Source organism: Trichechus manatus, unplaced genomic scaffold (assembly GCF_000243295.1).
Source record: "Trichechus manatus latirostris isolate Lorelei unplaced genomic scaffold, TriManLat1.0 scaffold00061, whole genome shotgun sequence".
NCBI lineage: Eukaryota > Metazoa > Chordata > Mammalia > Sirenia > Trichechidae > Trichechus > Trichechus manatus.
Window position 1 is genome coordinate 7,873,810 of NW_004443997.1, and position 25,483 is coordinate 7,899,292.

The 25,483-nt window shown below is 43.8% G+C and overlaps 1 protein-coding gene across 1 annotated transcript in view; it reads left to right on the forward strand.

Annotated features, from left to right (window-relative positions):
• The first annotated feature begins 6,092 nt into the window (after positions 1-6,092).
• The window catches only part of VSIG10 (V-set and immunoglobulin domain containing 10), a 34,329-nt gene continuing 14,938 nt past the window's right edge, over positions 6,093-25,483 (forward strand). The window contains exons 1-3 of the mRNA XM_004379033.2: positions 6,093-6,214; positions 12,471-12,752; positions 24,210-24,512. Of these exons, the coding sequence (XP_004379090.1) occupies positions 6,136-6,214; positions 12,471-12,752; positions 24,210-24,512 (664 nt within the window). The 5' untranslated portion in view covers positions 6,093-6,135. The remainder of the gene's footprint in view (positions 6,215-12,470; positions 12,753-24,209; positions 24,513-25,483) is intronic.

Sequence of the window (25,483 nt, forward strand, 5' to 3'; positions counted from 1 at the left end):
TTGCCCACCAGATGATGAATAAATAAAGAAAATGTGGAATCTACATATGGTGGAATATTATTTGGCCATAAAAAGAAATGAAGTACCGATACATGCTACAACATGGATGAACCTTGAAAATATTATGCTAAATGAAAGAAATGAAATGAAAGACCACATATTGTAGGGTTCCATTTATATGAAATATTCAGACTGGGCTAATCCGTAGAGACAGAAAGCTTTGTCTAGGAGTAGGAAAGGGGGGATTGGAGGATGATAGCTAAAGGGTACAGAGTTTCTTTTTGGGGTGATTAAAATGTTTTAAATTTATTGTGGTGATGGTTCCACATGGTTCTGTAAATATACTAAAAACTACTGAATTGTACGCTTTAAACAGGTCAATTGTATGGTATGCGAGTGGGATCTCAATAAACTGTTCCAAAAAAACTTTCATTGAACTTCACGCTTCTGAGTAATCACAATAGATGGATCCTATGTCATCTCATAAACTTTGAAAACACAAATGTCAGTGGCTGTCTGATATTCCGTAGGTGTTACAAAGAAAAAAAGCCAAACCAGTTGCGATTGAGTTGATTCTGACTTATGATGTCTCCACGTGTGTCGGTAGAACCGCACTCCATAGAGTTTTCAATGGCTGTGACATTTTGGAAGTAGATTGTCAAACCTTTCTTCTGAGGAGCCTCTCTGGGTGGATTCAAATGGCTAACCTTTTTCATTTAGTGGCCAAGTACTTAACTGTTTGCACCAACCAGAGACTCCAGGTGGCATATTAGGCAAACAGTAAAAATTGTAGTCTCTAGAACTTAGAGTGGTTGCCCTGGGGAAGAGGAATGAGGCTGAGGAAGTCGGGCAAAAGGCTTACTTTTCAAGATATAATTTCACTGTATAATTGCTTGAATTTTTTTTATTAGTATTTATTACTTTTTTAGGAGGCCTGGTGATGCAGTGGTTAAAGCGCTCGGCTGCTAACCAAAAAGTCAGTAGTTCAAACCCACCAGCCGCTGCATGGGAGAAAGATGAGGCAGTCTGCTTCTATAAACATTTACAGCCTTGGAAGCCCTGTGGGGCAGTGCTACCCTGTCCTATAAGGTCACTATGAGTTAGAATCAACTCAACAGCAGTGGGTTTGGTATTTTTTAGTATTACCTTTTCAATTAAAAAGACTAATTAGCGGTCAAAAAACTATACTCAAGTTAAGGGATAAAACAGGAATCAAAACTTAGTGTACAATGTCATCTGAATTTTGTTAAAAAGAAATATATATGTATATATACCCATAGGAACTCAGCAAAAATCTCTAGAATTTTCTAGTGATGACAGTGATTATTTCCAGTTGGGGTTATGGTTAAATTGTATTTTCTTTCTATTTTTCTGTATTTTCTAGAATGAGCATATTATGTTTATAATCAGGAAAAAGGAAAATATTACTTAAAAAAAAAAGGTATGTTATCTGCAGGGAAGTGATTCATCCCAGCCTTGTCAGGACAGTCCTTGATTTTACTAAGTCCCTCTATCCTCAGATATTAAATACACTGTGGGTATCAACTTACATGTCCCAATTTTGAGTTGGAAAATAACAGTCTTGGCCAACAAACACATTCAATAGGTGAGTGTGAGATTAAAGAACAGGAGAGTGATCAAAGAGTGTTTTCTACTTGAATCAACTGTTTGGCTCCCAGCGGATCTCCTCCTGGATGATCCAGCTCCTGCATTTCCTGTCAAACGTTTCTCATCTTGGAGTTCTCTCACTGGAGCAAAGGGGTAGTTCCAGTGGCGCTGGCTTGGGGGAGTTGATTGTGTGGATCTTTCAGTAACTCCACAGTAGTAACTTGAAATTGGCTATAGTGGAAGAATTTACACCATGAAAACCGGCAAACACTACAAATCACACACACACACCTCCCTCACACTCCCCCTAGAGTTTGTAGTTAAACATTTACCAGCACTCTGCTGGGCTGTCCTCACATGTTATGGTGGGTGGATTATCCACATCACTCTAGTCCTTTATCTTCCATTTCTCAAGGAACTGGATGGCCATTTTCCTGATCCCTTTGCAAGCAGCATTTTGTCTTCTAGGGGTGGATCTGCCTTCTAAGTCCTGTGGTTCTTTGCCCCTTGGAGACACCTACCTACACCTTCCTGGTAACTAGTGCAGATAGGAGAGCTGAGCTCTGGTCAAAAATAGTAGGATCATTTGACAACTGTCCATTTTCCATTTTTCCATCTCATCTTGCCAACTTCTTCTTGGACCTTTGCCTGACTTCAGGAGCTTTCTTGCTACGTCATCCACACTCTGATCCTTTCTTCTGAGCAGAGAGCAAAGAAGAAGTAGGACAAGGTGGTGTTATTGAAAGGCTTAACAGACTTTTTTCCACAGAGAACAAGCCAGGTTGCTTCTGTCTCTGCTCCTTGGTGCGCCAGGCCCTTCCAAGGGGACTCCAGGAAGTTTGTGTCATCTACCTCTTGTACGTCGTGAAGTAAGGTGTCCAGAGCTGGATCTAAGGGACCAGGCTCCTGCCGAGCTCTTCCCCACTGGCACTCTGTTTCTGAAGCCCCCAGGAGGATAATCTCCAGGTTGACTCAGGAAGCAGGTTGTTGCTAAGAAACCTTTCAGAATTACCTCTAGGGAGGAGACAGTGACAAGAGGAGTAGTGGGGCAGAAATAATAGGCATAAAGATAGGTTACTTGAAGCCTCCAAAGACCCAGGCTGTGGAAGCACTGGCCGTGGATCCAGGCAGGAGCCCCGGGATCTGTTCCTCCCTCCAAGACTGATCAAAATGACGCAGCCTCAGACCTGGGTTCAAATGGTGGCTCCACCCTTTACTTGCTATGTAACTTAAACTTCTCTGAGCCATCTGTCCAATGGGAGCCATCACACCTACCACTCAGTTTGTGATGAGGACTGATGAACTAGTGTCTATAAAGCACTTAGCCCAGAGCCAGGGTAAGTTTTCAACACACAGCAGGAGTAAACAAAAACAGGTACATGTGGCAACCTGAGCCAGGAGGTGCCTGAGCCCCCAGAGGTTCAGGATATTATTGTGGGATTTAGGAGCCCTAACATGGTGTCATTTCAAATGATACTCCCCAAAGTGATGCCTTAGGTCTGTAAAGACCATTATCCTTTCTTAAGTCGCTTCAACACCCTTTATGTTTACAATAATCCAATGAAGTAGATATTAGCTCTGTTTTGCTGATAGAGAAACTAGGGCTCTAAAAGGCCTTGCCAGGGACCACGCTGTGAACCCCAACTCACAGGTCACTGTTCTAGGCAAGTTACTTTCTACTGTCCAGAGCAGCCTGACCAGGACGGGTGTCAGGCCAGAGAGTGCCCTAATACAGCTTCTGCTGAGGGCTAGTCCTTGAATCCATAGTGGAGCCAAAGAGCCTGGGCGTTTCCTGTGCCAGCTCTGTCCCCCACTGAGGGGTAGGGCTGCTCTGAGCCCAGGCTGGGGACTTCCATGTCTGCTGGCCCTGTGACACCCAAAGCAGCCAGACTCATGTCCCCTTAGCTCTGGCAGCTTTTGTATATGTGACAAAATTGGAACTTTATTTGGGTGGACTTGGAGTCAGGCAGACATGGGGTCCAGTCCTGGTCTTACCACCAACTGGCTGTAAGACATCCCTGAGCTGTAGTTTCCTCATCTGTAAAATGAAATGGAATGGTTCCTTGGGTCCAGAGGTTGCAGGGAGGGCCCAGTGAGATTAAGTTTCTAAAACCGCGTTGTGAAAAGGCCCCACTCATGCAAATGTGCAGTTGTATTATCAATGTCGTAAAACATCCTGGATGAGGCTTGGCACTTCTAGGGTGGAGAACTGGTGAGAACTGTACATTGACTCCGCACAAATGTCAGCCCTGTGCTAGGCACCACAGCCTGTCTTTCACATTGTCATACTGTGCTGCTTGCATGTTGCTATGATGCTGGAAGCAATGCCATCAGTATCTCAAATACCAGTAGGGTCACCCATGGTGGACAGGTTTCAGTGGAGTTTCCAGACTAGGATAGAAAACTCTATGGATCACAACAGAATATTGTCCGATACAGTGCTGGAAGATGAGTCCCTTAGGTTGGAAGACACTCAAAATACACAGTGGCCACCCACAATGGACTCAAGCATGCCAGTGATCATGAAGATGGCGCAGAACTGGGCAGTCTTTTGTTCTGTTGTACGTGGGGTCGCCATGAGTCAGAGCCGACTCAGTGAACTAACAACAACAGGCGCCATGAGGGTCACAGAAAATTCCAGATCCGTACCCTCAGCTGAAAGCTTGCCCATTATTGATTTTATTTATACCCTGTTTACATCCAGTGAGAATGTAAGACGTTTATCATAAAAGCTGAGGAACTGCAGTAGCAATTCCAAGTAACTTTTCATTCATATTCAGCAAATACGTACTGAGTGGCAACTAGGTGCCAGGTATTGGGCATACAGTGGGGAACTGGAAGGACAGACAAGGTCTGACTACAATAGGATTTACCTTAGATCACAAGCTAAACAGGAAAAGCAAGAACTAAAGACAGTAAGAGGGGAAATTCTATCAAAAGCTGGCTGGAGAGTTAAACTATTGAGCACCAAGAGCCAAGGCAAAGAGGAGAAAAAGAAGAACCTGCAGCCTTCTTTCATAGCTCCGGTCATCAAGAGAAACACAGTTTTTAAATTGGTTTCGCATGTTGGGGAAAGAAATATTTGAATAAGGAGCAAGAGAAGGAATAATTTTCTTAATTGCAATTTTTATTTTTTTCCCAACATTTTATGATGAAAGTTTTCAAACATACAGAAAAGTTGAAAGAATGTTACAGTAAATACCTATACACACAACCACCCCCTGAAGTCTACAATTAATATTTTACTGTGTTAATTGCATTTTGAAGTTTTCTCACAGGGCTGTGAAAGCGGCCGCTCTTGCTGAGGATATCATAGTCCAGTGTTTCTTCCACAGGACCAAGAAACGGGATGGGAGCGCGACAGGAAATAGCTTCTAGTCTGAGATCGTAGCTCTCTGTGAATCTCGGCAGGGGCGGGAGAAAAAAAAAAAAGGAGAAAACAAGTCCTGAGGAACTAGTTCGCTGACCTCTTGGCCATGGCTGTCACTGTGTGGTTAATAAGAGAACGGGAGTTTTGTGGCTTCGTTTGGCTGGAAGGTCTAAGGGATTATTTTTCTGCCGCTCTTGTCTTGCTTTAATGGAGTCTTGGTGCGCAGTGGTTAAGAGCTCGGCTGCTAACCATAAGGTCGGCAGTTGGAACTTACCAGCCGCTCCTTGGAAACCCTATGGGGCAGTTCTACTCTGTCCTATAGGGTCGCTAAGAGTGGGAATCGACTCAACAGCAACGGCTTTTGTCTTGCTTTGGTTCTGCAAAGGGTAAAAAGGGCAGCGATGGCGGCCCTGGGCGACCGCCGTGCGCCCAGGAAAACAAATGAGAATGCCTAGGACAGCTGAGCTGGGAAAGCGAGGAGGGGCCCTGAATTCCGCATCTTGGCAGCTTGCTCCTCGGGCTCCGGACGCTCCTCCCCCGGCTCCTGCAGCTAGAGCGCCGGGGCGGGGGTGCCGTCCTGCGGCAGCTGCAGGGCTTGGCCCGGCCCAGCTGTCCCCGCGACTCCAGACGGCTGTCCCAGGCGGAGCTGGAAAGCTCCCGGCCGGAGGCAGCAGATTTGGCTCGGGGAGGGACCAGCCTCCGCGCTCCTCCCCGCGCCCGGCCGGACTGGGCTCAGCGCGCCGGGGCGCCAGTCCTTTGCGTAAAGCCCTCCTCTCCAGCCAAGGTAGAGGAAGTTGGGTTCCCGCCTGGAAGGGAGGCGGGAGAGAGCCTAGCTCCTGTTGTTTTCCGCGAGCGGGAGCAGGCAGGCGGGCCAACCGGGCGGGAGCGCCCTCCCAGCCCCGGCCCTGGCTCTCCAGAGAGAGACTCCTCGCCGGGAGGGAAGCCCAGCGCTGCTGACACCCGAGGCTCCCCAGACCCGGACATCGGGCGCACCCCAAGCATCCTTCCTGGAAGCCGCGGAAAGTGGGGCAACTCTGCAGTTTCGAGGACCCGGGAGAAGCTCTTGGTACCCTAGGGGCCAGAGCCCTGGGGGGCGCACACCCAGCCCTGCCAGAGCCCGTGCTTCCTGAGGGGCCCCTGCCGAGATCTGGGGCGAGATGGCCGCAGACTGCCGGGTGCCCGAGCCTCGGATCTTCCTGTGCCTCGGGGCGCTCCTGGCCTGCTGGGTCGCAGCAGGTAAGGGGTCGGGATCTGGAGGGAAAAGTTGAGCTTTCCCAGGCGACGGTGGGGAGAGGAGAGTGAGGGACCGATTTCCCTCGGACTCCACCCCATCCAGTTGTGGCCGCAGCCCCGAAGCCGCCCCGGGAGGGTCTTGGGTTTCCTGCTCGCAGCCCGGCCAGCTCCGCGGGAAGGAATTTTTCCGGGGCGCTTGATGGAGAGCGAGGGCAGCCGGCGAGGCTGCAAAGGGCCTGCGGACAGGTGATGGGGAAAATGAAGAGGCACATGTGTGGCGCGAAAAGTGTTTTTTAAAGCGTCGGTTGTAAATTCGCTTTCTGGTTTTACGTGCTGCACTGGTGCTCAAACTCGCGGCTCCCTCTTTACATTTCTCCTCAGTCTGCCCCAGGTTGAACTCGTCTTACACCTGTAATCTGTGGGTTTCGCTACACACCCCGGAAAGCTGACATGTGGGGCTGGCTCGCTGAAAGCTGGTTTTTCCTCCTTCACTATTTTTCTTTCTTTTTTAATAACTTTTTTATTTTGCAATCATTTCATGCTTACAAAAAACTTCTCTCACTCTTGCAATGATTGTAAAAAAGGTCTTAAATGTCTCATTTATACTCTGCCTTGTTAAAAAAAGAAAAGGAATAGAGGGTGGCTTAGAAAATTAGGTAGAATGTAGAAGATTGGAGAAATGTTTTTTTAATTTGATTCACCAGCTAATGTATGCCTGGAGTCACTGGGTAGTGCAAATGATTTGGGGGTTGAGTCCACCCAGTAGGCACCTAAACATTATGGAGCCCAGTTCTGCTCTGACACACATGGGGTTGTCACCAGTGGGAGCTGACTCTGACAACTGGTGGTCATGCATGTCTGTGGTGTGCAGGATAGCCTGACAAGCAGTAAGGGCACTGCGTCAGAGAAGAACGAGATGGAGCTAGGAGGCAGGTAGCTTGCCAGAATGCATGCGGAGTGCTAGCTTCTGTGTTGCCCAGTCCAGCGCACCCAGATGGTCTCTTCTTGCTGGAGGTGGGTTGTAAATTGCACTCTGAGCTTCCTAGCAGCAAGTGCCAAAAGTTCCTAAATTGTTAGGCTCTCATAGGCTTTTATTTTATTTTGTTTTTAGCTACTATTTAAAAACAGTAAATTTTCCCATAATCTGGGTTTCCAGTTTATCTGGAAAAATCTGAAGATCTGGCAACACAAGGCCTGCTTTCCTACCTGGAGCTAAGCGGTGGTCACCACCTTTTATCTAGGACATGTGAACCCAAATTTGTTATAGTACCCACTTCTTCCTATATTATATTACCCACCCTCGTGCTTCTTCCCTCATGGACATTACCTGCTGGCCCCTCCAGACACTGGACTCAGTGATCACTGTGCTGGGGCTGGGGAAGAGAAGGGACAGTTCTCACTTGGCCTCCTGTAGAAGTTGAAGGTGGTTGTCAGGAAAGGTGTATTTCCTTCTCCCCAGGTTTCCTACACTGTAGACATCAGGGGCCCCTGGACACCAGAACCTTGTCTAAAGTCATCATGCTGGAATGAACCAGCTTACAAGTAGACTGCTGCTCACCACCCAGGGAAGCTACCTCCACTGGGATACCCAGTTATGTTGGTGCCCGAGCCTGGTTCACCTCTTTGTATTGTGCCAGCAGGCTTCCTGAGCTTGGAGTATTTTTGCTGTTTGTTGTTCAAGTTGGGAGTTGTCTTGGGGGCAGAAGTCTCTTTCTCCTGCCACTCAACTCTAAACGAAGTCAGTTCCTCTGCTTGTCACCACAAATTGTAAACTCCAGGTCATTCTTGGGAAAAATAGTAGGAAAAACATAAATGTTTGGGTATAATCCCAACTCTGTAAATGGTAACACAAGGGGAGCATTAGAAAATGGTCCTTTAAAGTATTAGCCCAAAAGACAGAAAGGGCCACATAAAACAGAGCCTTCATCAGCCTGAGACCAGACAAACTAGCTGGTACCCAGCTGCCACAATGACCGCGCTGACAGGGAACACAACGGAGAGTTCAGATGGAGCAGGAGAAAAGTAGGGTGCAGAACTCAAATTCTAGTAGAAAGACCAGACTTAAAGGTTTGATGGACCCTGGAGGGACCCTGGAAGACCCGGCCCCTGGGCTCTCTCTTAGCCCAAAACTAAAACCATTCCTGAGGCCAACTCTTCAGAGAAAGATTAGACTGGACTATGGGACAGAAAAGGATACTCAAGAAGAGTGTGCTTCTTAGCTCAAGTAGATTCATGAGATTAAATGAGATGAGAAGGCAGAGAGGGTCAGGAGCTGGTTGAATGGACATGGGAAATCTGGGGTGGAAAGGAAGAGTGTGCTGTCAGAGTATCGGGAGAGCGAGTAGGGTCACAAAACAATGTATGTATAAATTTTTATATGAGAGACTAACTTGAATTGTAAACTTTCACTTAAAGCACAACAATAAAAATAAGTATTTAAAATGAGTATTACACTATCTGTAACCTTTTGTTCGATTCCTTTATTGTGCCATAAGAATCAAACCATGCAAATAAAACACATTAGGATTCCACCAAAAATAAAAGAAAGAAAATGGTCCTTTATTCCATATTCTGAATTTAAATTTGGGGGACATCAGGGCACCTTGTAGACACCAGATGGACAACTTCTAGTAGCACAAACTGTTACTACAGTTTATCATCTTATCTTGTCACCATTGTGTGGGAGATCAGATTAAATCCCTGTGGCCTGGACAGATTAAATCCCTGTAGAGAACTGAATGACAATCACAGCTCTGCCAGTGACTTGCGTGGGACTTTAACTAAATCACTTAAGCTTCCTGAACCTCAATTTTCAACTGTAAAATGAGGGGGTGTAAGACTGTGAGGAATGGACCTCGTGCACCAGCAAGGACTTCTTATTTCCTGTCCGTGTCAAGGAAACACTGGTGGTGCAGTGGTTAAAAGCTACAGCTGTTAACCAAAAGGTCAGCAGTTCAAATTCACCAGCTGCTCCTTGGAAACTCTATGGGGCAGTTCTACTCTATTTTATAGGGTTGCTATGAGTTGGAATCGCCTCAATGGCAACAGGTTTGGTTTTTTTGGTCTGTGTCACACATCACTGATGGATGATTGTGTTCTTCTCCATTTGAGCCCAGTCTCAACCTCAGTCTTAAATCCAGCACTCCAGGCAGCCATGTCTCTGGATTAATTGATCTCTAATGTCACCTTCAGCTTCAGTAGTTAAGAAGAATAGAGTGAACAAAGCCATGAGGAACAGCGAAATGCTTACAACAATTTCTTTTCTGATTATATCATTCTCTTCCTTGGAGAAGAAGACAATGTTAGCCCAAGTTCCAAGACTAAAGTCCCACTAAGGCTTTTCCAAGCTACCATTCCTTTATTCTTTTGCCAAGGAGTCAGGGGAGGGATAGGTCTGCAGGTCTCCTGAACACACCTTAAATTTATAGCTCTGCAGTTCATAGTTTCCTCAGTGGGGTTACCACCTGAGAACTTGGGTTCCCAGGCCTGATCATTTAAAAATAGTCCCTACCTGTTTTTTTTTGTTTGTTTGTTTTGTTTTGTTTTAAGTGGTTGTCAAGAAGCATTTCTTCCTAATTTGGTATTTCTAGCATTAGATGGCATTCTCAGCCTTTCAGCGAGTGACTCAGATTTTTTTTCCATCTTGGCCTGGCTCTAAAGTCTTTGGGAATGATGTGACCAAGATGGCAAGAGAGTGAGAACTTCCTGTGGATCCAGGCTGGCTTCAGATCTTTCAAAGGGAGCCCCTTGCAGCCAGACGAGAGGCCAAATGCAGATAACTGTTACTTTTCCTTTTCATAAATGGGGGGCGGGTTCCCAGAGGCAAGTGGCAGTTGACTTATTTTTATAACAGCTTTATTGAGATATAATTTTCTTACCATAAAATTCATACTTTAGGGTCTCCATTTCAGTAGTTTTTGGTATATTCACAAAGTTCTGCAACCATTACTACTAATTAATTCTAGAACATTTTTATCACTCCAAAAAGAAACCCTACACCCTTTAGCAGCCATCCCTCCCCCACCCCCTAACCCTAGACAACCACTAATCTACTTTCTATCTCTATAGATTTGCCTATTCTAACATTTCCTATAAATGGGATCATGTAATATGTGGTCTTTTGTGACTGACTTCTTTCACATCATGTTTTCAGAGTTCATCCATGTTGTAGCATATGTCAGTTTTTTCATTCCTTTTTGATTGACGAATAACATTCCATGACATGACTACCTACATTTGTTTATTATTCATCACTTGATGGACATTTTGGTTGTGTCCATTTTTTTTTTTGGCTATTATGAATAATGCTACTATGATCATTTGTGTACAAGTCTTTGAGTGAGCATGTGATTTTATTTCTTTTGGTTTATACCTAGGAGTAGAGTTACAAGGTCAGCTGATAACTCTGTGTTTAACATTTTGAGGAATTGCCACACTCTTCACCAAAGCAGCTGCACCATTTTATATTCCCACAAGCAATGTATAATGGTTCCGATTTTTCCACATCCTCACCAACAGTTGTTATTATGTCTTTTTTATTTTAGCCGCCCTACTGGATGTGAATCGGTATCTCATTGTGGTTTTGATTTTCATTTCTCTAATGATGTTATTGAGCATCATTTCATGTACTTATTGGCCATTTGTATATCTGGTTTTAGAGAAATGGCTATTCAAATCCTTTGCCCATTTTAAATTGTGTTATTTGTCTTTTTATTATTGAGCTGTAAGATTTCTTTATGTATTCTGGATACAAGTCTCTTACCAGATATATGATTGGCACATATTTTCTCCTGTTCTGTGGGTTGTCCTTTCACTTTCTTGATGGTGTTCTTTGAAGCACAGAAGTTTTTAATTTTGACATAGTACAATTTATTTGTTTTTTCTTTTGTTGCCGTGGTTTTTGGCATCATATCTAAAAAAAAACATATTGGCCTAAGCCAAGATCACAAAGATTTACTCCTTTGTTTTCTTCTATGAGTTTTATAGTTTTAGCTCTTATATTTAGGTCTTTGATCCATTTTGAGTTAATTTTTACATATGGTGTAAGGTAAGGATTCAACCTCATTCTTTTGCCTGTGGCTACTCAGTTGTCCCAGCACCATTTATTGAAGGCTGATGATTGTTTAATGAAGTTATCATCTTACACAAACCCCAGTATTTTCACATACTTTGAAAACATCTGGTATGGTGATTAGAGAATAGCAGGAGCTCTAGATTCCAATCCTACCCTGCTACATTCCCTTGGGCCAGCCTCTTTCCTTCTTTGGGCCACATTTTCTCATTTATTGAATGTGACAGCATGAGTCAGACTTCTAACAGATTCTGCCTATTATTTCTGCTCCTGTGGTCTCTCTGTATTTGGGCGTTGATGGGGAGGGTATTGGAAAATTGTGATACGTCTCAGCAAAATGAGCTGCATTTGCTTCTTGTTACCTTGATAGCAGTCCTTCTGTTAGATTGGTTCTCTTAGCACTGTTAGTCTTCAGCACGCCATAAAACAGTCAGGCCAGCTCACTCTGATATGCTCATGAGAGCTTAAGATACTCCTCCCAGAGCAGAGGTTCTCAAACTTTAGCCTGCATCAGATTCCCCAAGAGGGCTTGTTAAAACAAACTGCTGCCCTGCTGGCCTCCTCCTCCCAGAGTTTCTGATTTACTGGATCTGGGCTGGGACCTGAGAGTTTGCACTTCTAATAAGTACCCAGGCAATGCTGCTGCTGCAGGTCCAAGGGCCACACTTTGCGAACCTCTGGATTTCGGGTCTCTTCCTTCCAGGCTTTTGAATATTCTATTCCCTCTGCCTGGGAACTTCACCCCTCATCTTTAGTTGGATAATTCCCACTTGTCTCTCATAAGAGTTTTTGTCTGGCATTAGTATAATTTTGTCTCATATTAGTATAGCCACTCCAGCTTTCCTTTGGTTACTGTTCGCAAGGCATATAGTTGGCTTTCTGTATCTGTGCGTTCCACACCTGTGGATTCAACCAACCCGGACTGAAAATATTCCAAAAAAAAAAAAAAAGACTTTTCTTGTCATTATTCTCTAAACAATACAGTATAGCAACTATTTACATAGCATTTACATTCTATTAGGTATTATAAGTAATCTAGAGATGATTTAAATTATATGGGAGGATGTGCATCGGCTATATGCAAATACTACAGGATTTCACGTAAGGGATTAATGCAGAAGCACTATTTCTTGATCCCTTATTTGGAGGTCAAGAAAAGTAGTAACAGCCTGATGTTTCCTTGTACAGAAATGGAGGTTGTCATCATCGGAGAAGTCCATGAGAACGTTACTCTGCCGTGTGGCAACATCTCAGGGTCCAGGGGCCTGGTGACTTGGTACCGGAAGGACTCGGAGCCTGTCTTCCTCCTGTCCTCCAATTCCAGCCTCCCACCAGCCGAGCCGCGCTTCTCTCTCGTGAACGCCACCTCTCTGCACATTGAGGGGCTGAGCCTGCAGGAGCAGGGGAACTACACCTGCCAGGAGGTCCTGAACGAGACTCGATGGTTCCGAGTGTGCCTGCAGGTGGCCAGTAAGTGGAGTGGGCAGGGACCAGGGCTCAGAACCTTGGAGAGGAGGAGGACGTGGTCAGGAATATGGGCTTTGGAGTCAGGTAGCCTGGGTTTCATTCTTGTGTCTGCCACTTACAAGCTGAACGGCATTCACACCTGTATTTCCTCACCTGTAAAACGTGCATGAAATTAATTTTTGCCTCATAGAATTGTCGTGCAGAACAGGTACCAGCTGATCTACAGAAAGTGATTTAGATGGCTCCTGGTATATTGGTTAGCTATTATTTTTAGCTCATCATTAATATCATTCTTTTTATTTTATTATTTTTTAATTTTTTTATATCATTCTTGTTAATATCATTTTTATTATGCAAAGTGTCAAAGAATAACATAAGCAACTCAGACTGCCTGAGTTCCAATTCTACAGCTATTGCTTAGTTCTGTGTCACCTTAAGTAAGTAGCTTAATATCTCTGAGCTTCAGTTTTCCTTATCTGTCAAATGGGAGTAATACATTGTATACCTTGTCAGGTATAGGGCTCTTGTGCTATAGTGCTAAGTACAGGGTTTAGGATTAACTATTATTACTACTGTTCTTTCTTAAAACAGTCTATTGTATCTGTCAATATATAGGTATGAATTTAGAGCATAGGTGCAAACTGTGGCCTGTGGAACATATCTGGGTTGCTGCCTGTTTTTCTACCACCCATGAGCTACAGATATTTTTTACCTTTCGTTTTCTAAATTTTATTTATTTGGTTGTCATTGTTGAGAATATACACAGCAAAACATACACCAGTTCAACAGTTTCTACATGTACAATTTAGGGACATTGATGACATTCTTCAAGTTGTGTGAGTATTTTTTACATTTTTAAACAGTTTTAAAAAATCAAATAAGATTACGATTTTATGACACATGAAGATGTTATGAAATTCAAATTTCCGTGTCCATAGATAAACATTTATTGGAACACAGCCACACTCATTCATTTACATATTGACTGTGACTACTTTCACGCTACAGTTGCAGAGTTGAGTGGTTGAGACATAGACCGTATGGCCTGCAATGCCTAAAATATTTACTATCTGACCCCTTACAGAGAAAGTTTGCTGACCCTCATTTAGAGGACATCCATGTTCTATATCTGGAGCCCTGGTGGTGTAGCGGTGAAGAGCTTGGCTGCTAACCAAAAGGTCAGCAGTTCAAATCCACCAGCTATTCCTTGGCAGCCCTATGGGGCAGTTCTACTCAGACCTATAGGGTCGCTATGAGTCGGAACTGACTCAACGGCACCTAACAACAACATGTTCTATGTCTAGGGTGTATAGTAGTAGAAACACCCGTGTGATCACTTTACTGAAGAGTTTACTCATTCCTATATTCAACATATGAATATGGGAATGAGTAAATGGTTAAGTGTTTGGCTACTAACTTAAAGGTTGGTGGTTCAAGTTCATGCAGCGGTGCCTCAGAAGAAAGGCCTGGTGATCTACTTCCGAAAAATCAGCTATTGAATACCCTGTGGAGCACAGTTCTACTCTGACACACATGGCGTCACCATGAGTTGGAACTGACTCCATGGCAACTGATTTGGTTTGGATTCAACATATATTTATTGAGAGCTTGCTATATGCCAAGCACTGTTCTAGGCACTGGGACATGGGATGAAGAAGACAGACAAGGTCCCTGCTCTCACAGAGCTGACATTCTAGTGTGAGAAGACAGACAATAAACAAGTAAAGACGTAAGACGATATCAGTGACAATGCTGTGCAGAACCTTGACATCGGTGATGTGATTCTCTGAAATACTTTAAATTAAAGGATCAGAGAAGAGCTTTTGGAGTTAGTGACAGTTGAACAGAATGGTATGTAGGAGCCAGTCTTGCAAAGATAAGAGGAGAGAGTATTCCAGTCAGAACAAACAACTAGTGCACAACGGAATGAATGTGGTGTATTCACAGATGAGGAGAAGGCGGGTGTGTGGGAGCCTGGCGAGTGAAAGGGAAGGGAGTGTGAGATATGGGAGGGCGGGCCAGACCACATGGGGCCAGGTGGGACTGGCAAGGAGTTGGGATTTTATTCTAGGTGCCGGAGAAACTAGTTGCAGAGCTTGCAACAGGGGTAGGCATCATTTGAATTACATGTGGAGAGTGTATATTTGTGGCCTTGAGAGGGGCTGATAAAATAAAAGCAGGGAAACCAAGATGTTGGTGGCCAGATCCAAGATGTTGTAGGCCAGAACCAAGATGGCAGCAGTGACCTGGGGAAAATACATAGATTCAGAAAATATTTGAGGGGCAGACCAATGGGACTTGCAGGTGGATCAGATATGGGAGGTGAATGAAAGAGGGGCTTCAAGGACATATCTAGATTTTTGGATCATCTGTAAGGTTTCCACCAACTCTCAAGCTTATGGAATCCATGAGCACAGGGTTTCCACATCTGGAGATGCCACGGATGAACTGCTGAAAGGCCAGTAATGAATGTGGGTGTTTTAAAAAATGCCACAAATCTTGGCGCAGCTCTGCTTGGTTCCTGCTGTAAGCCCATGGACGAGTCCACTCCAGCTGCTGAGTGGTAACGAATATTTCCTTCAGGTGAGTCTTGGCAGTAAATATTTTCTATTTTGCCCACAGAGGAGCAAGGTGGAATTAATGCTTTTTGGTTTTTATTCATTATTCTCTCCGGTTTATGACAACTTGATCTGACCCTGATTTGTTAATCATTGGCCAAGTTGATTGGAGGAAGGATTAGTTTCATTATGGCTCTGTAGGGAGATAAATGCAAGGCATTGTTATGATGAAAGTAAACTTAAATTTTTAAAGCTATCACTCAAATAGCCTTTGTGCTGTCTGAGGGGAAGTCCTGTGCATGTCTAAGTTACTGTGGCATGATTCTGTTTATGGACACTTCTTCATTTAGAAAGATAAGGGGTCCCCAACTGGTGTAGGACTTGTTTATGAAAACAGGACTCAGACAGCTCTGATTTCACATACACAAGAGCTACCTAGGATCCCATTCCTCGCTCCTATTCCAGAAGGGCCCTGGACAAACCTCACAGCCCTCTGAGCATCAGGTAACCTCCTGCTTCTTACTGGCCTGTGGGGAGTGCTTGGTGGCTTGGCAGCTCAGAATGGGACACAGTCCTCATTTTTGCATAGAAGACTTGGGAATATGGATTAAGTTTGAATGAACCTGTTTCTGGGAGGGAGGTGGTATTGCTGAGTTGACTGAGAGCTTACACTCTGAAGTTGAACTGCCTAGGTTCAAATCCAGATCCCATTGGCTGTTTGGGGGTCCACTCGAATTCCTTCAAACCTTAGTTTTATCTATGAACTCGGGGTTAATGGTAGTGCCTAAACACAGGTTTGAACACAGGTAAAATTCTAGACATAGTTGGCAGGATTCAAGCCTGTGTGGGCAAACCCCGGTGGATTTCTAGTCCGTTGCCTTAACCTCTCGGCCATGACTACAACCACAGAATTGATGCATTTGAATTATGGTGTTGGTGAAGAATATTGAATGTACCATAGACTGCCAGAAGAACGAACAAATCTGTCTTGGAAGAAGTACAGCCAGAATGCTCCTTAGAAGCGAGGATAGTGAGACTTCATCTCACGTACTTTGGACGTGTTATCAGGAGGGACCAATCCCTGGAAAAGGACATCACGCTTGGTAAAGCAGAAGGTCAGTGAAAGAGAGGAAGACCCTCAGTGAGATGGACTGACACAGTGACTACAACAATGGGCTCAAACATAGCAATGATTGTGAGGATGGCGCAGGACCGGGCAGTGTTTCGTTCTGTTGTACGTTGGGTCATTATGAGTCGGAACCAACTTGATGGCCCCTAACAACAACAGCAATCACAGGTTTGCTGTACCCAGAAATGAGACAAATACGCTCAGCTCTCAGCAGGGAATAGGCCCATAGTACACAGTCGGTACATTTTAGCTCAATCTGTTGGTTAAACAGGTGATGGGATTTCTGTGGAAAAAATGCATCTCAAAGTTCCCAACCATTAGTTTACATCTGGGCCTTTTGAGCAGGACCTCCTGGTGAGTCAGGGACTGTGTATGTCCAGATCTTTGCTTTTCCCATCTTTTCACTGACTTGATTGATAACTTGGTCACATGTCCCCCTTCTCTTGAGAAAAGTTTAGAAACATTCTAGCATGGCCTGGGAAGCTAGGGGAGAAAAAAATTCCAAGATATGACAAGTTGTTATCTTGAAGCAACTTGGAATGTGTGAATGGGACTGAGATTCTGTGGAAACGCAAAGCTGGCTTTACGATGTGGGCAGATGGTTTGCTCCGTACTACCGGGGTCACTGTGTACTGATCAGTGGGCATTTGGTGCCTCTGCCTTGTAGGCAATCAGGTTTTCTATAGGCCTGGAGTGATTTAAGCTGCCTGGAATGAGCATCACATTGTGATTTCATCAATCATACATACCATTACTTGTTAACGGTCGATTGTATTGAGTCTTGTAACTGGCATTGGGACTGCTGCTTCTAGGAGAACAGAATCCCACACCCTCTCCCCCACCGCCTGCCCTGGTTCAGAGCAGTTTAGAGCCGCTGCAGCTGTTTATTTCATCAATTTACCCATCCTCTCCTTCCAGAATCTTTCTTAGAAACAAACACGGTGAGACGTTGACTCACTTACTTTGCACATGTCATCAGGAAAGAACAGTCACAGGAAAAAATGCTCACGGAAGAAATGATGAAGTAAATGAGCTGAACACAAGATTTCAAAGAGCGGCTTGAGAAGAAAAAGAAAAGTATTATAATGAAATGTGCAAAGACCTGGAGTTACCAAACCAAAAGGAAAGAGCATGTTTGGCATTTCTCAAGCTGAAAGAACTGAAGAAAAAATTCAAGCCTCGAGTTCAGTGTTAAGGATTCTATTGGCAAAGTATTGAATGACACAGGAAGCATCAGAAGATGGAAGGAATACACAGAATCACTGTACCAAAAAGAATTGCTCAATGTTCAGCAACTTCAGGAGGTGGCATATGATCAAGAACCGACAGTGTTGAAGGAAGAAATCCAAGCTGCACTGAAGGCAGTGGTGAAAAACAAGGCTCCAGGAATTGATGGAATACCAATCGAGGTGTTTCAACAAACAGATGCAGTGCTGGAGGTGCTCACTCATCTATGCCAAGAAATTTGGAAGACAGCTATCTGGCCAACTGGCTGGAAGAGATCCATACTTGTGCCCATTCTAAAGAAAGGTGATCCAACAGAATGTGGAAATTATCAAACAATATTATTAATACCACACTCAAGTAAAATTTTGTTGAAGGTAATTCAAAAGTGGTTGCAGCAGTACACCAACAAGGAATTGCCAGAAATTCAAGCTGGATTCAGAAGAGGACGTGGAACAAGGGATATCATTGCTAACGTCAGATGAATCGTGGCTGAAAGCATAGAATACCAGAAAGATGTTTACCTGTGTTTTATTAACTATGCAAAGGCATTTGACTATGTGGATCATAAAAAATTATGGATAACATTGCGAAGAATGGGAATTCCAGAACAGTTAATTGTGCTCATACACAATCTGTACATAGACCAAGAGGCATTCATTCAGACAGAACAAGGTGATACTGAATGGTTTAAAGTCAAGAAAGGTGTGTGTCAGGGTTGTATCCTTTAACCATAATTATTCAATCTGTATGCTGAGCAAATAATACGAGACACCGGACTATCTGAAAAAGAGTGAGGCATCGGGATTAGAGGAAGACTCATTAACAACCTGTGATATGCAGATGACACAATCTTGCTAGCTGAAAATGAAGAGGACTTGAAGCACTTACTGATAAAAATCAAAGACTACAGCTTTTAGTATAGATTGCACTTCATTATAAAGAAAACAAAAATCCTCACAACTGGACCAGTAAGCAACATCTGATAAATGGAGGAAGGATTGAAGTTGTCAAGGATTTCAGTTTGCTTGGATCCACAATCAATGCCCATGGAAGCAGTAGTCAAGAAATCAAACAGAAAGCTGAACAATGAATAAGGAAGATCAAATAATTGGTGCCTTTGAATTATGTTGTTGGCAAAGAGTATTGAATGTACTACAGACTGTCAGAAGAACGAACGAATGTGTCTTGGAAGAAGTACAGCCAGAATGCTCCTTAGAAGCAAGGATGGCGAGTACTTTGGACAAGTTATCAAGAAGAAACAGTCTCTGAAGAAGTATGTCATGCTTGGTAAAGTAGAGGGTCAGTGAAAAATAGGTAGCCCTCAATGATATGGATTGACACAGTGGCTGCAAGGATGAGTTGAAACATAGCAACGATTGTGAGGATGGTGCAGGACCGGGCAGTGTTTGGGTCTGTTGTACACGGGTCACTATGAGTCAGAACTGACTCAAGGGCACTTAACTACAAGAACAACAGCAGAGCCTCATTCTCTGTTGGTGGTGGTTAGGTCCTTACGGAAGGGCATGGTCGGCACACTGAGGAAAACTGTTGGCCTCTGTCAAAGATGAGGTGATTCTTGTCCATGCCAAGCTCATCTGAAACAGGGACTGGTGCTTATAAGAACCTGATGACTTCTGGGTTTCTGCTTTCTGGGTAGGATCCGCAGTTGCTGGAGAGACCAGAAGGCAATGGGGTCATCACTTTTGTCTCTATATTCAGCCACTAAAAGTGATATCAAAAACAGTCTCCATAAATTTTCCCCAGAATCCTATCCCAAGTGTAGAACAATAAGCCATTCCCACTAATTTGCAGAGACCACTCAGTACATTCTTAGGTCATTTTTAAAAAATAATATTTTACTGTGCTTTTGGTGAAAGCTTACACAGCAGATTAGGTTCCCATCTGACAATTTTTATACAAATTGTTCCATGACACTAGTTACATTTTTCACAATTAGTCAACTTTCCCTTTAATTGCGTTCTGGTTCTGTTTCCAGTGCTCTAGTTTCCCTATGCCATATCTTCTCATTTTTGCTTTACAGTAATTGTTGACCTTTTGGTCTTACATGAATCATTTTTTAATGGAGGACTGTACTCACAGGTAATATCCTTTACGTTATGTGCCAGTCTGTTATTGTGCTAAAAGGTGACCTCAGGGGATAGTTTTGGTTTCAGGGTTTAAAGCATATCTCAGGGTAATAGTCTCAGGAAGTTCTCTAGTCTCAACTCGTCCAGTAAGTCTGGACTTTGAAGAGTTTGAGTTGTGTTCCTCATTTTTCTCCCATTCTGTTAGGGTCCATCTCTAGCGGCCTTGATCAGAACAGTTGGTCAGTAGTGGTGGCTGGGCACCATCTAGTTCTTCTGGTTCTTAGGTCTTTTTTAAAATAAAAATGCTGGCATGCAGAGTAAAAGTCTGAAGGTAACTTCCTACTGGCAAGGAACCCAGACGCTGAGTTAGGAATCTCCCATTTTGTGGGTCCCCAGATGTAAATTAAGCCATTGAGACCATTCTTAGTGCTGCTCTAACCAAAATACCACAAGTGGGCTGCTTTAATGAACAGAAATTTATTCTCTCATAGTTTAGGAGGACAGAAGTCCAAACTGAGGGCGCCAGCTCTAGGGGAAGGCTTTCTCTCTGTGTCGGCTCTGGGGGAAGGTCCTTGTCTCTTTTCAGCTTCTGTTCCCCAGTTCCTTGGCGATCTTCATGGGGTGGGTATCTTCCCCTCCATTTGTACTTGCTTCTGCACCTAAGCTGCTCCTTTTATGTCTCAGAAGTGATTGGCTTAAGACGCACAGTCTACACTGATAAAGCCTCATTAAAATAACAAAGAAAACCCTATTCCTAGATGGATTATATCCACATGTATAGGGGTTAGGATTTATAACACATGTTTTTTTGGGAACACAATTCAATATATAACAAGGCCCTTGACTGGCCAACATGTAATCCTAGAAAAGGGTCAGGGTAGGGAAGGAGAGAAGTGAGTTCTGAAGACTACAGCAGAGAGAATAACAAGAACAGCAGAGAACTGTAATAGATTGTTCTAGATCAAGAATCATCAAACTTTTCCTGTGGAAGGTGGATAGTAAATATTTTAGGCTTTATGGGCCAAGAGGCAAAGTCAAGAATTTTATATAATAAGAGAGAAAACAAATTTCCACATATTTGTATTGACAAAATTCAAAATATAATAATAATAATTGAGCACAATTTTTTGTGCTATAGGTCTGCTAATGAGGAGGGTGGAATTCTTTTTTGTGAGATATAACATTTTGTTCAATTGGAATTCAAACTTAGTGTTTTCTGTCATCACATTGATTCTAAATATTCATCTACAACAGCCATTCTTAGGTCACAGGCTGTACAAAAACAGGTGACAGGCTATAGTCTGCCAACCCCTGTTCTAGAGTTGGAATCCCTGGGAGGAGCAAATGATTAAGCACTTGGCTACTAACCAAAAGGATAGCAGTTCAGATCCACCTGGAGATGCCTCAGAAGAAAGGCCTGGCTATCTAATTCTGAAAAATCAGCCTTTGAAAACCCTATGGCACACAGTTCTACTCTGAAGCTTATGAGGTCACCACGAGTCAGAATCAACTGCATGGCAACTGGTTGGGTTTTGGTTTGCTTCTAGAATCAATCTACAAATATAATACTGCTGATAATAATATAAGATAACATTTACTGAAAGTTGAGCATGTGTCCAACACCGGGCTAAATGCTCTGCTTATATTATCTCATTGAATCCCCCTAAACCCCAGCAATATAAGTCATTACTATTTTTTCATTTTATAGAAAGGACAGGCAAGGGAGAGTAAAACAGAAGGGCACTTGCCCAGGGTCATCCGGCTGTAACGCTTGCTCTCGGGTCTGTCTGCTTTCAGAGTACTAGCTCGAAACCACTGGGCTGAGAACCGAAACTGGTGGTGACCAAGACCTTGATAAGCTGCTGGGCCTTTGTAACCACACTCTCGTTTATTTCTTTGTTCTTTTATTTTTGTTTCCTCCTCCGTGTCTGTCTCTCAGAGTGATTGCTACCAATACCCTGCAAGCAAAAAAGTCTTGTGGTTTCTGTTGAGGAATATCAAGGGGTTGGAGAGAGAGAGAAAAGGGAAGGAAACCAGTACCTCCTGCTCTGTGATAAGTCAGAGTAGGGAAAGACCCTCAGGAAACCAAGAAGACAGTGTCACTTTCATAAAGGGACGTAGACAAAACCCAGGGAGTTAATAGACAAGTGGTAACCTTTGAACACTTAACAAATCAGGAGACCTTCGAGGTTCTCTCATTTGGTTATTTTTTTCCCATCTTCCACCCGTTTGCTTCCCATTTACCCCTGTAGTCAACCCCATTTCTTGCTGAGAGTTATGCTGGTCTCAGCTGGTTTTTGGGGTTCTTCATTGTCCGTGCCAGGCGACAGTGGTGTCCAGACCACAGTTTGGAAGACCAGGGCCCTGGTGTATCTGATCCCACGTGCTGCCTTGCCTGGCCTGGGCGTTGGCAACTGGATGGAGGCCAACCCTGGGTATGCTCAGGACCTGCTGGTCCACATACCTAACCAGTTCACTGACAGCCGTGAATGGGACCCTGGAGCACCTCCCCAGCCACAGTACAAATTTTCCACAGGCTTCCTTTTCCCTCCCATTCTTTGTGGGAAATGACATGATTTTAGCAGCAACTATTAGGAGCTAGCCCCAACCTGACAGGCATATTGTCCCCAGAAATGGTGTCTATAGTTATAAAGTGACCTCAGACATAGATTAAGTAGTTGCTGTGATTCAAAGGGCTGGGACAACTTTTTCTTCCCCCCCAGCTAATTTTTTCCACTGATCTGTTTCTGCTCAAAATTCTATAGCCTTGAATTTATTCCTTTGGCTAAGCATTGCCCCTCCTGGATTCTTCTTCCCAAAAGGGAAAGTCTCTAAGAGGGGACACACACTAAATTACTTTAATAGGAACAGATGTCAGGTATATTCTTTGCATCAAAGGGGACATGGCATCTTAGGTACACTGAGTACCAACAATGGGAAGGCATTTCTGGGGATAAGAAAGAAGTTCAGAAGTGTGAGGGGATCCAAGATGAGAACTAACATTTATGAAGTGCTCCCAACTTGCCAGGCAGTGTTCTGGGTGCTCTAGTGTATTAACTTGTTTACTTTTTTTTTAAATAATATTTTATTGTGTTTTCAATGAAGGTTTACATAGAAGTTTAGGTTCCCGTTCAACCATTTCTACACAAGTTTTTCAGTGACATTGGTTACATTCTTCACAGTGCATGAACATTCTCATTATTTCCGTTCTGGTTGTTCTGTTTCCATTAATCTAGTTTCCCTTCTCCCTTACCTATTATCTTTGTTTTAAAGTAATTGTTGACAGTTTTGTCTCACATAGATGATTTTTTAAAGGAGCACAGTACTTACAGGTGATATTCATTGTTGTTTGAGCCAATCTGTTATTTAGCTATAAGGTGACCTCAGGCATTAGTTTCGGTTCAAGGTTTGAAGAGTATCTCACGGCAGTAATCTCCGGCAGTCCTTCAGTCTCAACCAGTCCAATAAGTCTATTTTGTTTTTTGTTTTTTAGCTGATTTAACAACTCCATGAAGTGAGTACTGTCTTTCCAACCTCCGCCCTCACCATTTCACAAATGAGGAAGTGGAGGCTCAGAGAAGTTAAATAACTTGCCCGAGGTCTTAGAGCTATTAAGTGGAGCTCAAGGTTGGGAATGGAACCAATGTTTCTTATCTTTCAGGCTGATATTGTCTTGAGGGTCCCCAAGACCACGCCCTGGTCCAGTGATTCTCTAGGAGGACTTACAAGACTCAGCAGATAGTCACACTCACCGCTATGATTTATTACAGTGAAAGGCCGCAAAGCACAATCAGTAAAGCAAAAAGGCACATGGGGCCAAGTCTGGGGGAAACTAGGCGCAAGCTTCCAAGAGTCCTCTCCCAATGGAGTCACACAGGACCTGCTTAATTCCTCCAGCAATGAGTTGTGACAACATGTGTGAAATGTGGTCAACCAGAGAAGCTTATTAGAGACTCAGTGCCCAGGGTCTACCTGATATGCACCAAAATTCCCAGAAGGAAAATAGGTGTTGAGCATGAACCACATTGTTTGTATAAAAAGCTTAGTCACAGTGAGCCACTCTTATCAGTTCTGGGAATGGAGGGAACCCTCCCAAATTGCAGGTTAACAGATACCAGCCAAGGGCCAACCCGGCAAGCAGGCCTTTCTAGGGGGAGCAGTGTTGGGCCTGCTGTGTTAACTCCTTTCTGCACAGATATCCTTTATACTCTGCTGTGTTTTTTAAAAGGGGCAGTTTACACTTTCCCTTTTCTGTAAGGGTTTATTCCCCAGTAAATCTCACGTAATTGCCCAGGATTAGATGAGAGGATGTATCAGGGTACTTAGTAGATGCTCAGTAGATAGCATCATTATTCTCCTTGTCTACTTCCTGAGCCTTTATGTGTCTATTATAGCTGGTAAGGAGCTCAAATGAACTTTCATATAATTAATTCCTTCCCCCCTCCCCTGTCATTTCCAGGTGGCCCCTATCAGATTGAAGTCAACATCTCCGCCACCGGCAAGCTCCCCAATGGCACCCTGTATGTGGCCAAGGGCACCCAAGTGGACTTCAGCTGCAGCAGCAGCTCCTATCCTCCACCCACGGTTGAGTGGTGGTTCCAGGCCCTAGATTCCAGGAGGGAGCCTTTTGGAAACAACGTGACAACTAGCTTCTTCGCGCTGTTACAGATATCACAGAACCTCCAAGGGAACTACACCTGTTTGGCTAAGAACGTGCTCAGTGGGAGACATCGAGAGGTGACCACTGAGCTCCTGGTCTACTGTGCGTAAGAAGCACCCCCCTCCTTCCCCTTAATCCTTTGTGAGCTGTGTGTTTGTGCCTCTTCCTTTCGTCTGTACCTGCTACATGGTTCAAAGTGCATATGCAGCGCCACACACACACACACACACACACACACACACACACACACACACACACACACACACGGGCTGCTGCATGTCAGAGAGGCCACACAGCAGGGAATTACCTCTTCTAGGAGCTCGCTGCTAACTGGGGATAACTGAGCCACAGAGGGAAATTAATACTGAGCCTCATACAGTCTCTCTTGCTGGCACTTCATGACCCTGGTGCAGCCCTCAAGCACTCTTAGGAACCAGCAGTTCATGAGCCTTTATTTTGAAGGTAGGAAAACAACAACCAAATACTCCTCTACGCAGATATTTTGGACAAAAAACACCATAGAAATGCAGCGTGTACTCACAATTCATCTGTGCTAATGAAAGGGTGCATCAGAACAACAAATTAGTGGGTAGGATGATGATACATTTTCAACTCATACGCATTCAGAGCCTTTATAAGCATCTATATTCTCTATCATAAATGCCATTTCTTGTATATAAAGTCATACATGCTTGTATACAGATGAATATAAAGAAGAAAATAATCACTTGTAATCTAACCATCATTTTAGTCCCTGGGTGGCGCAAGTGGTTAACATGCTCGGCTGCTACTGAAAGGTTTGCGGTTCAAGTCCACCCAGAGGTTCCTCTGAAGAAAGGTCTGGCAATCTACTTCAAAAAAAACCAGCCATTGAAAACCCTATGGAGCACAGTTCAGCTCTCACACACATGGGGTAGCCATGAGTCGGAGCTGACTTGACAGCAGCTGTTTTTTTAACCATCATTTTTCTGTATTTCCGTTAATTTTTCCTGTAGCTGCCACATGCCTACCCATCCATATAAGAGGCAAATTTATTTTTATGTATGTGTATTACATAAAATATATAAAAATAT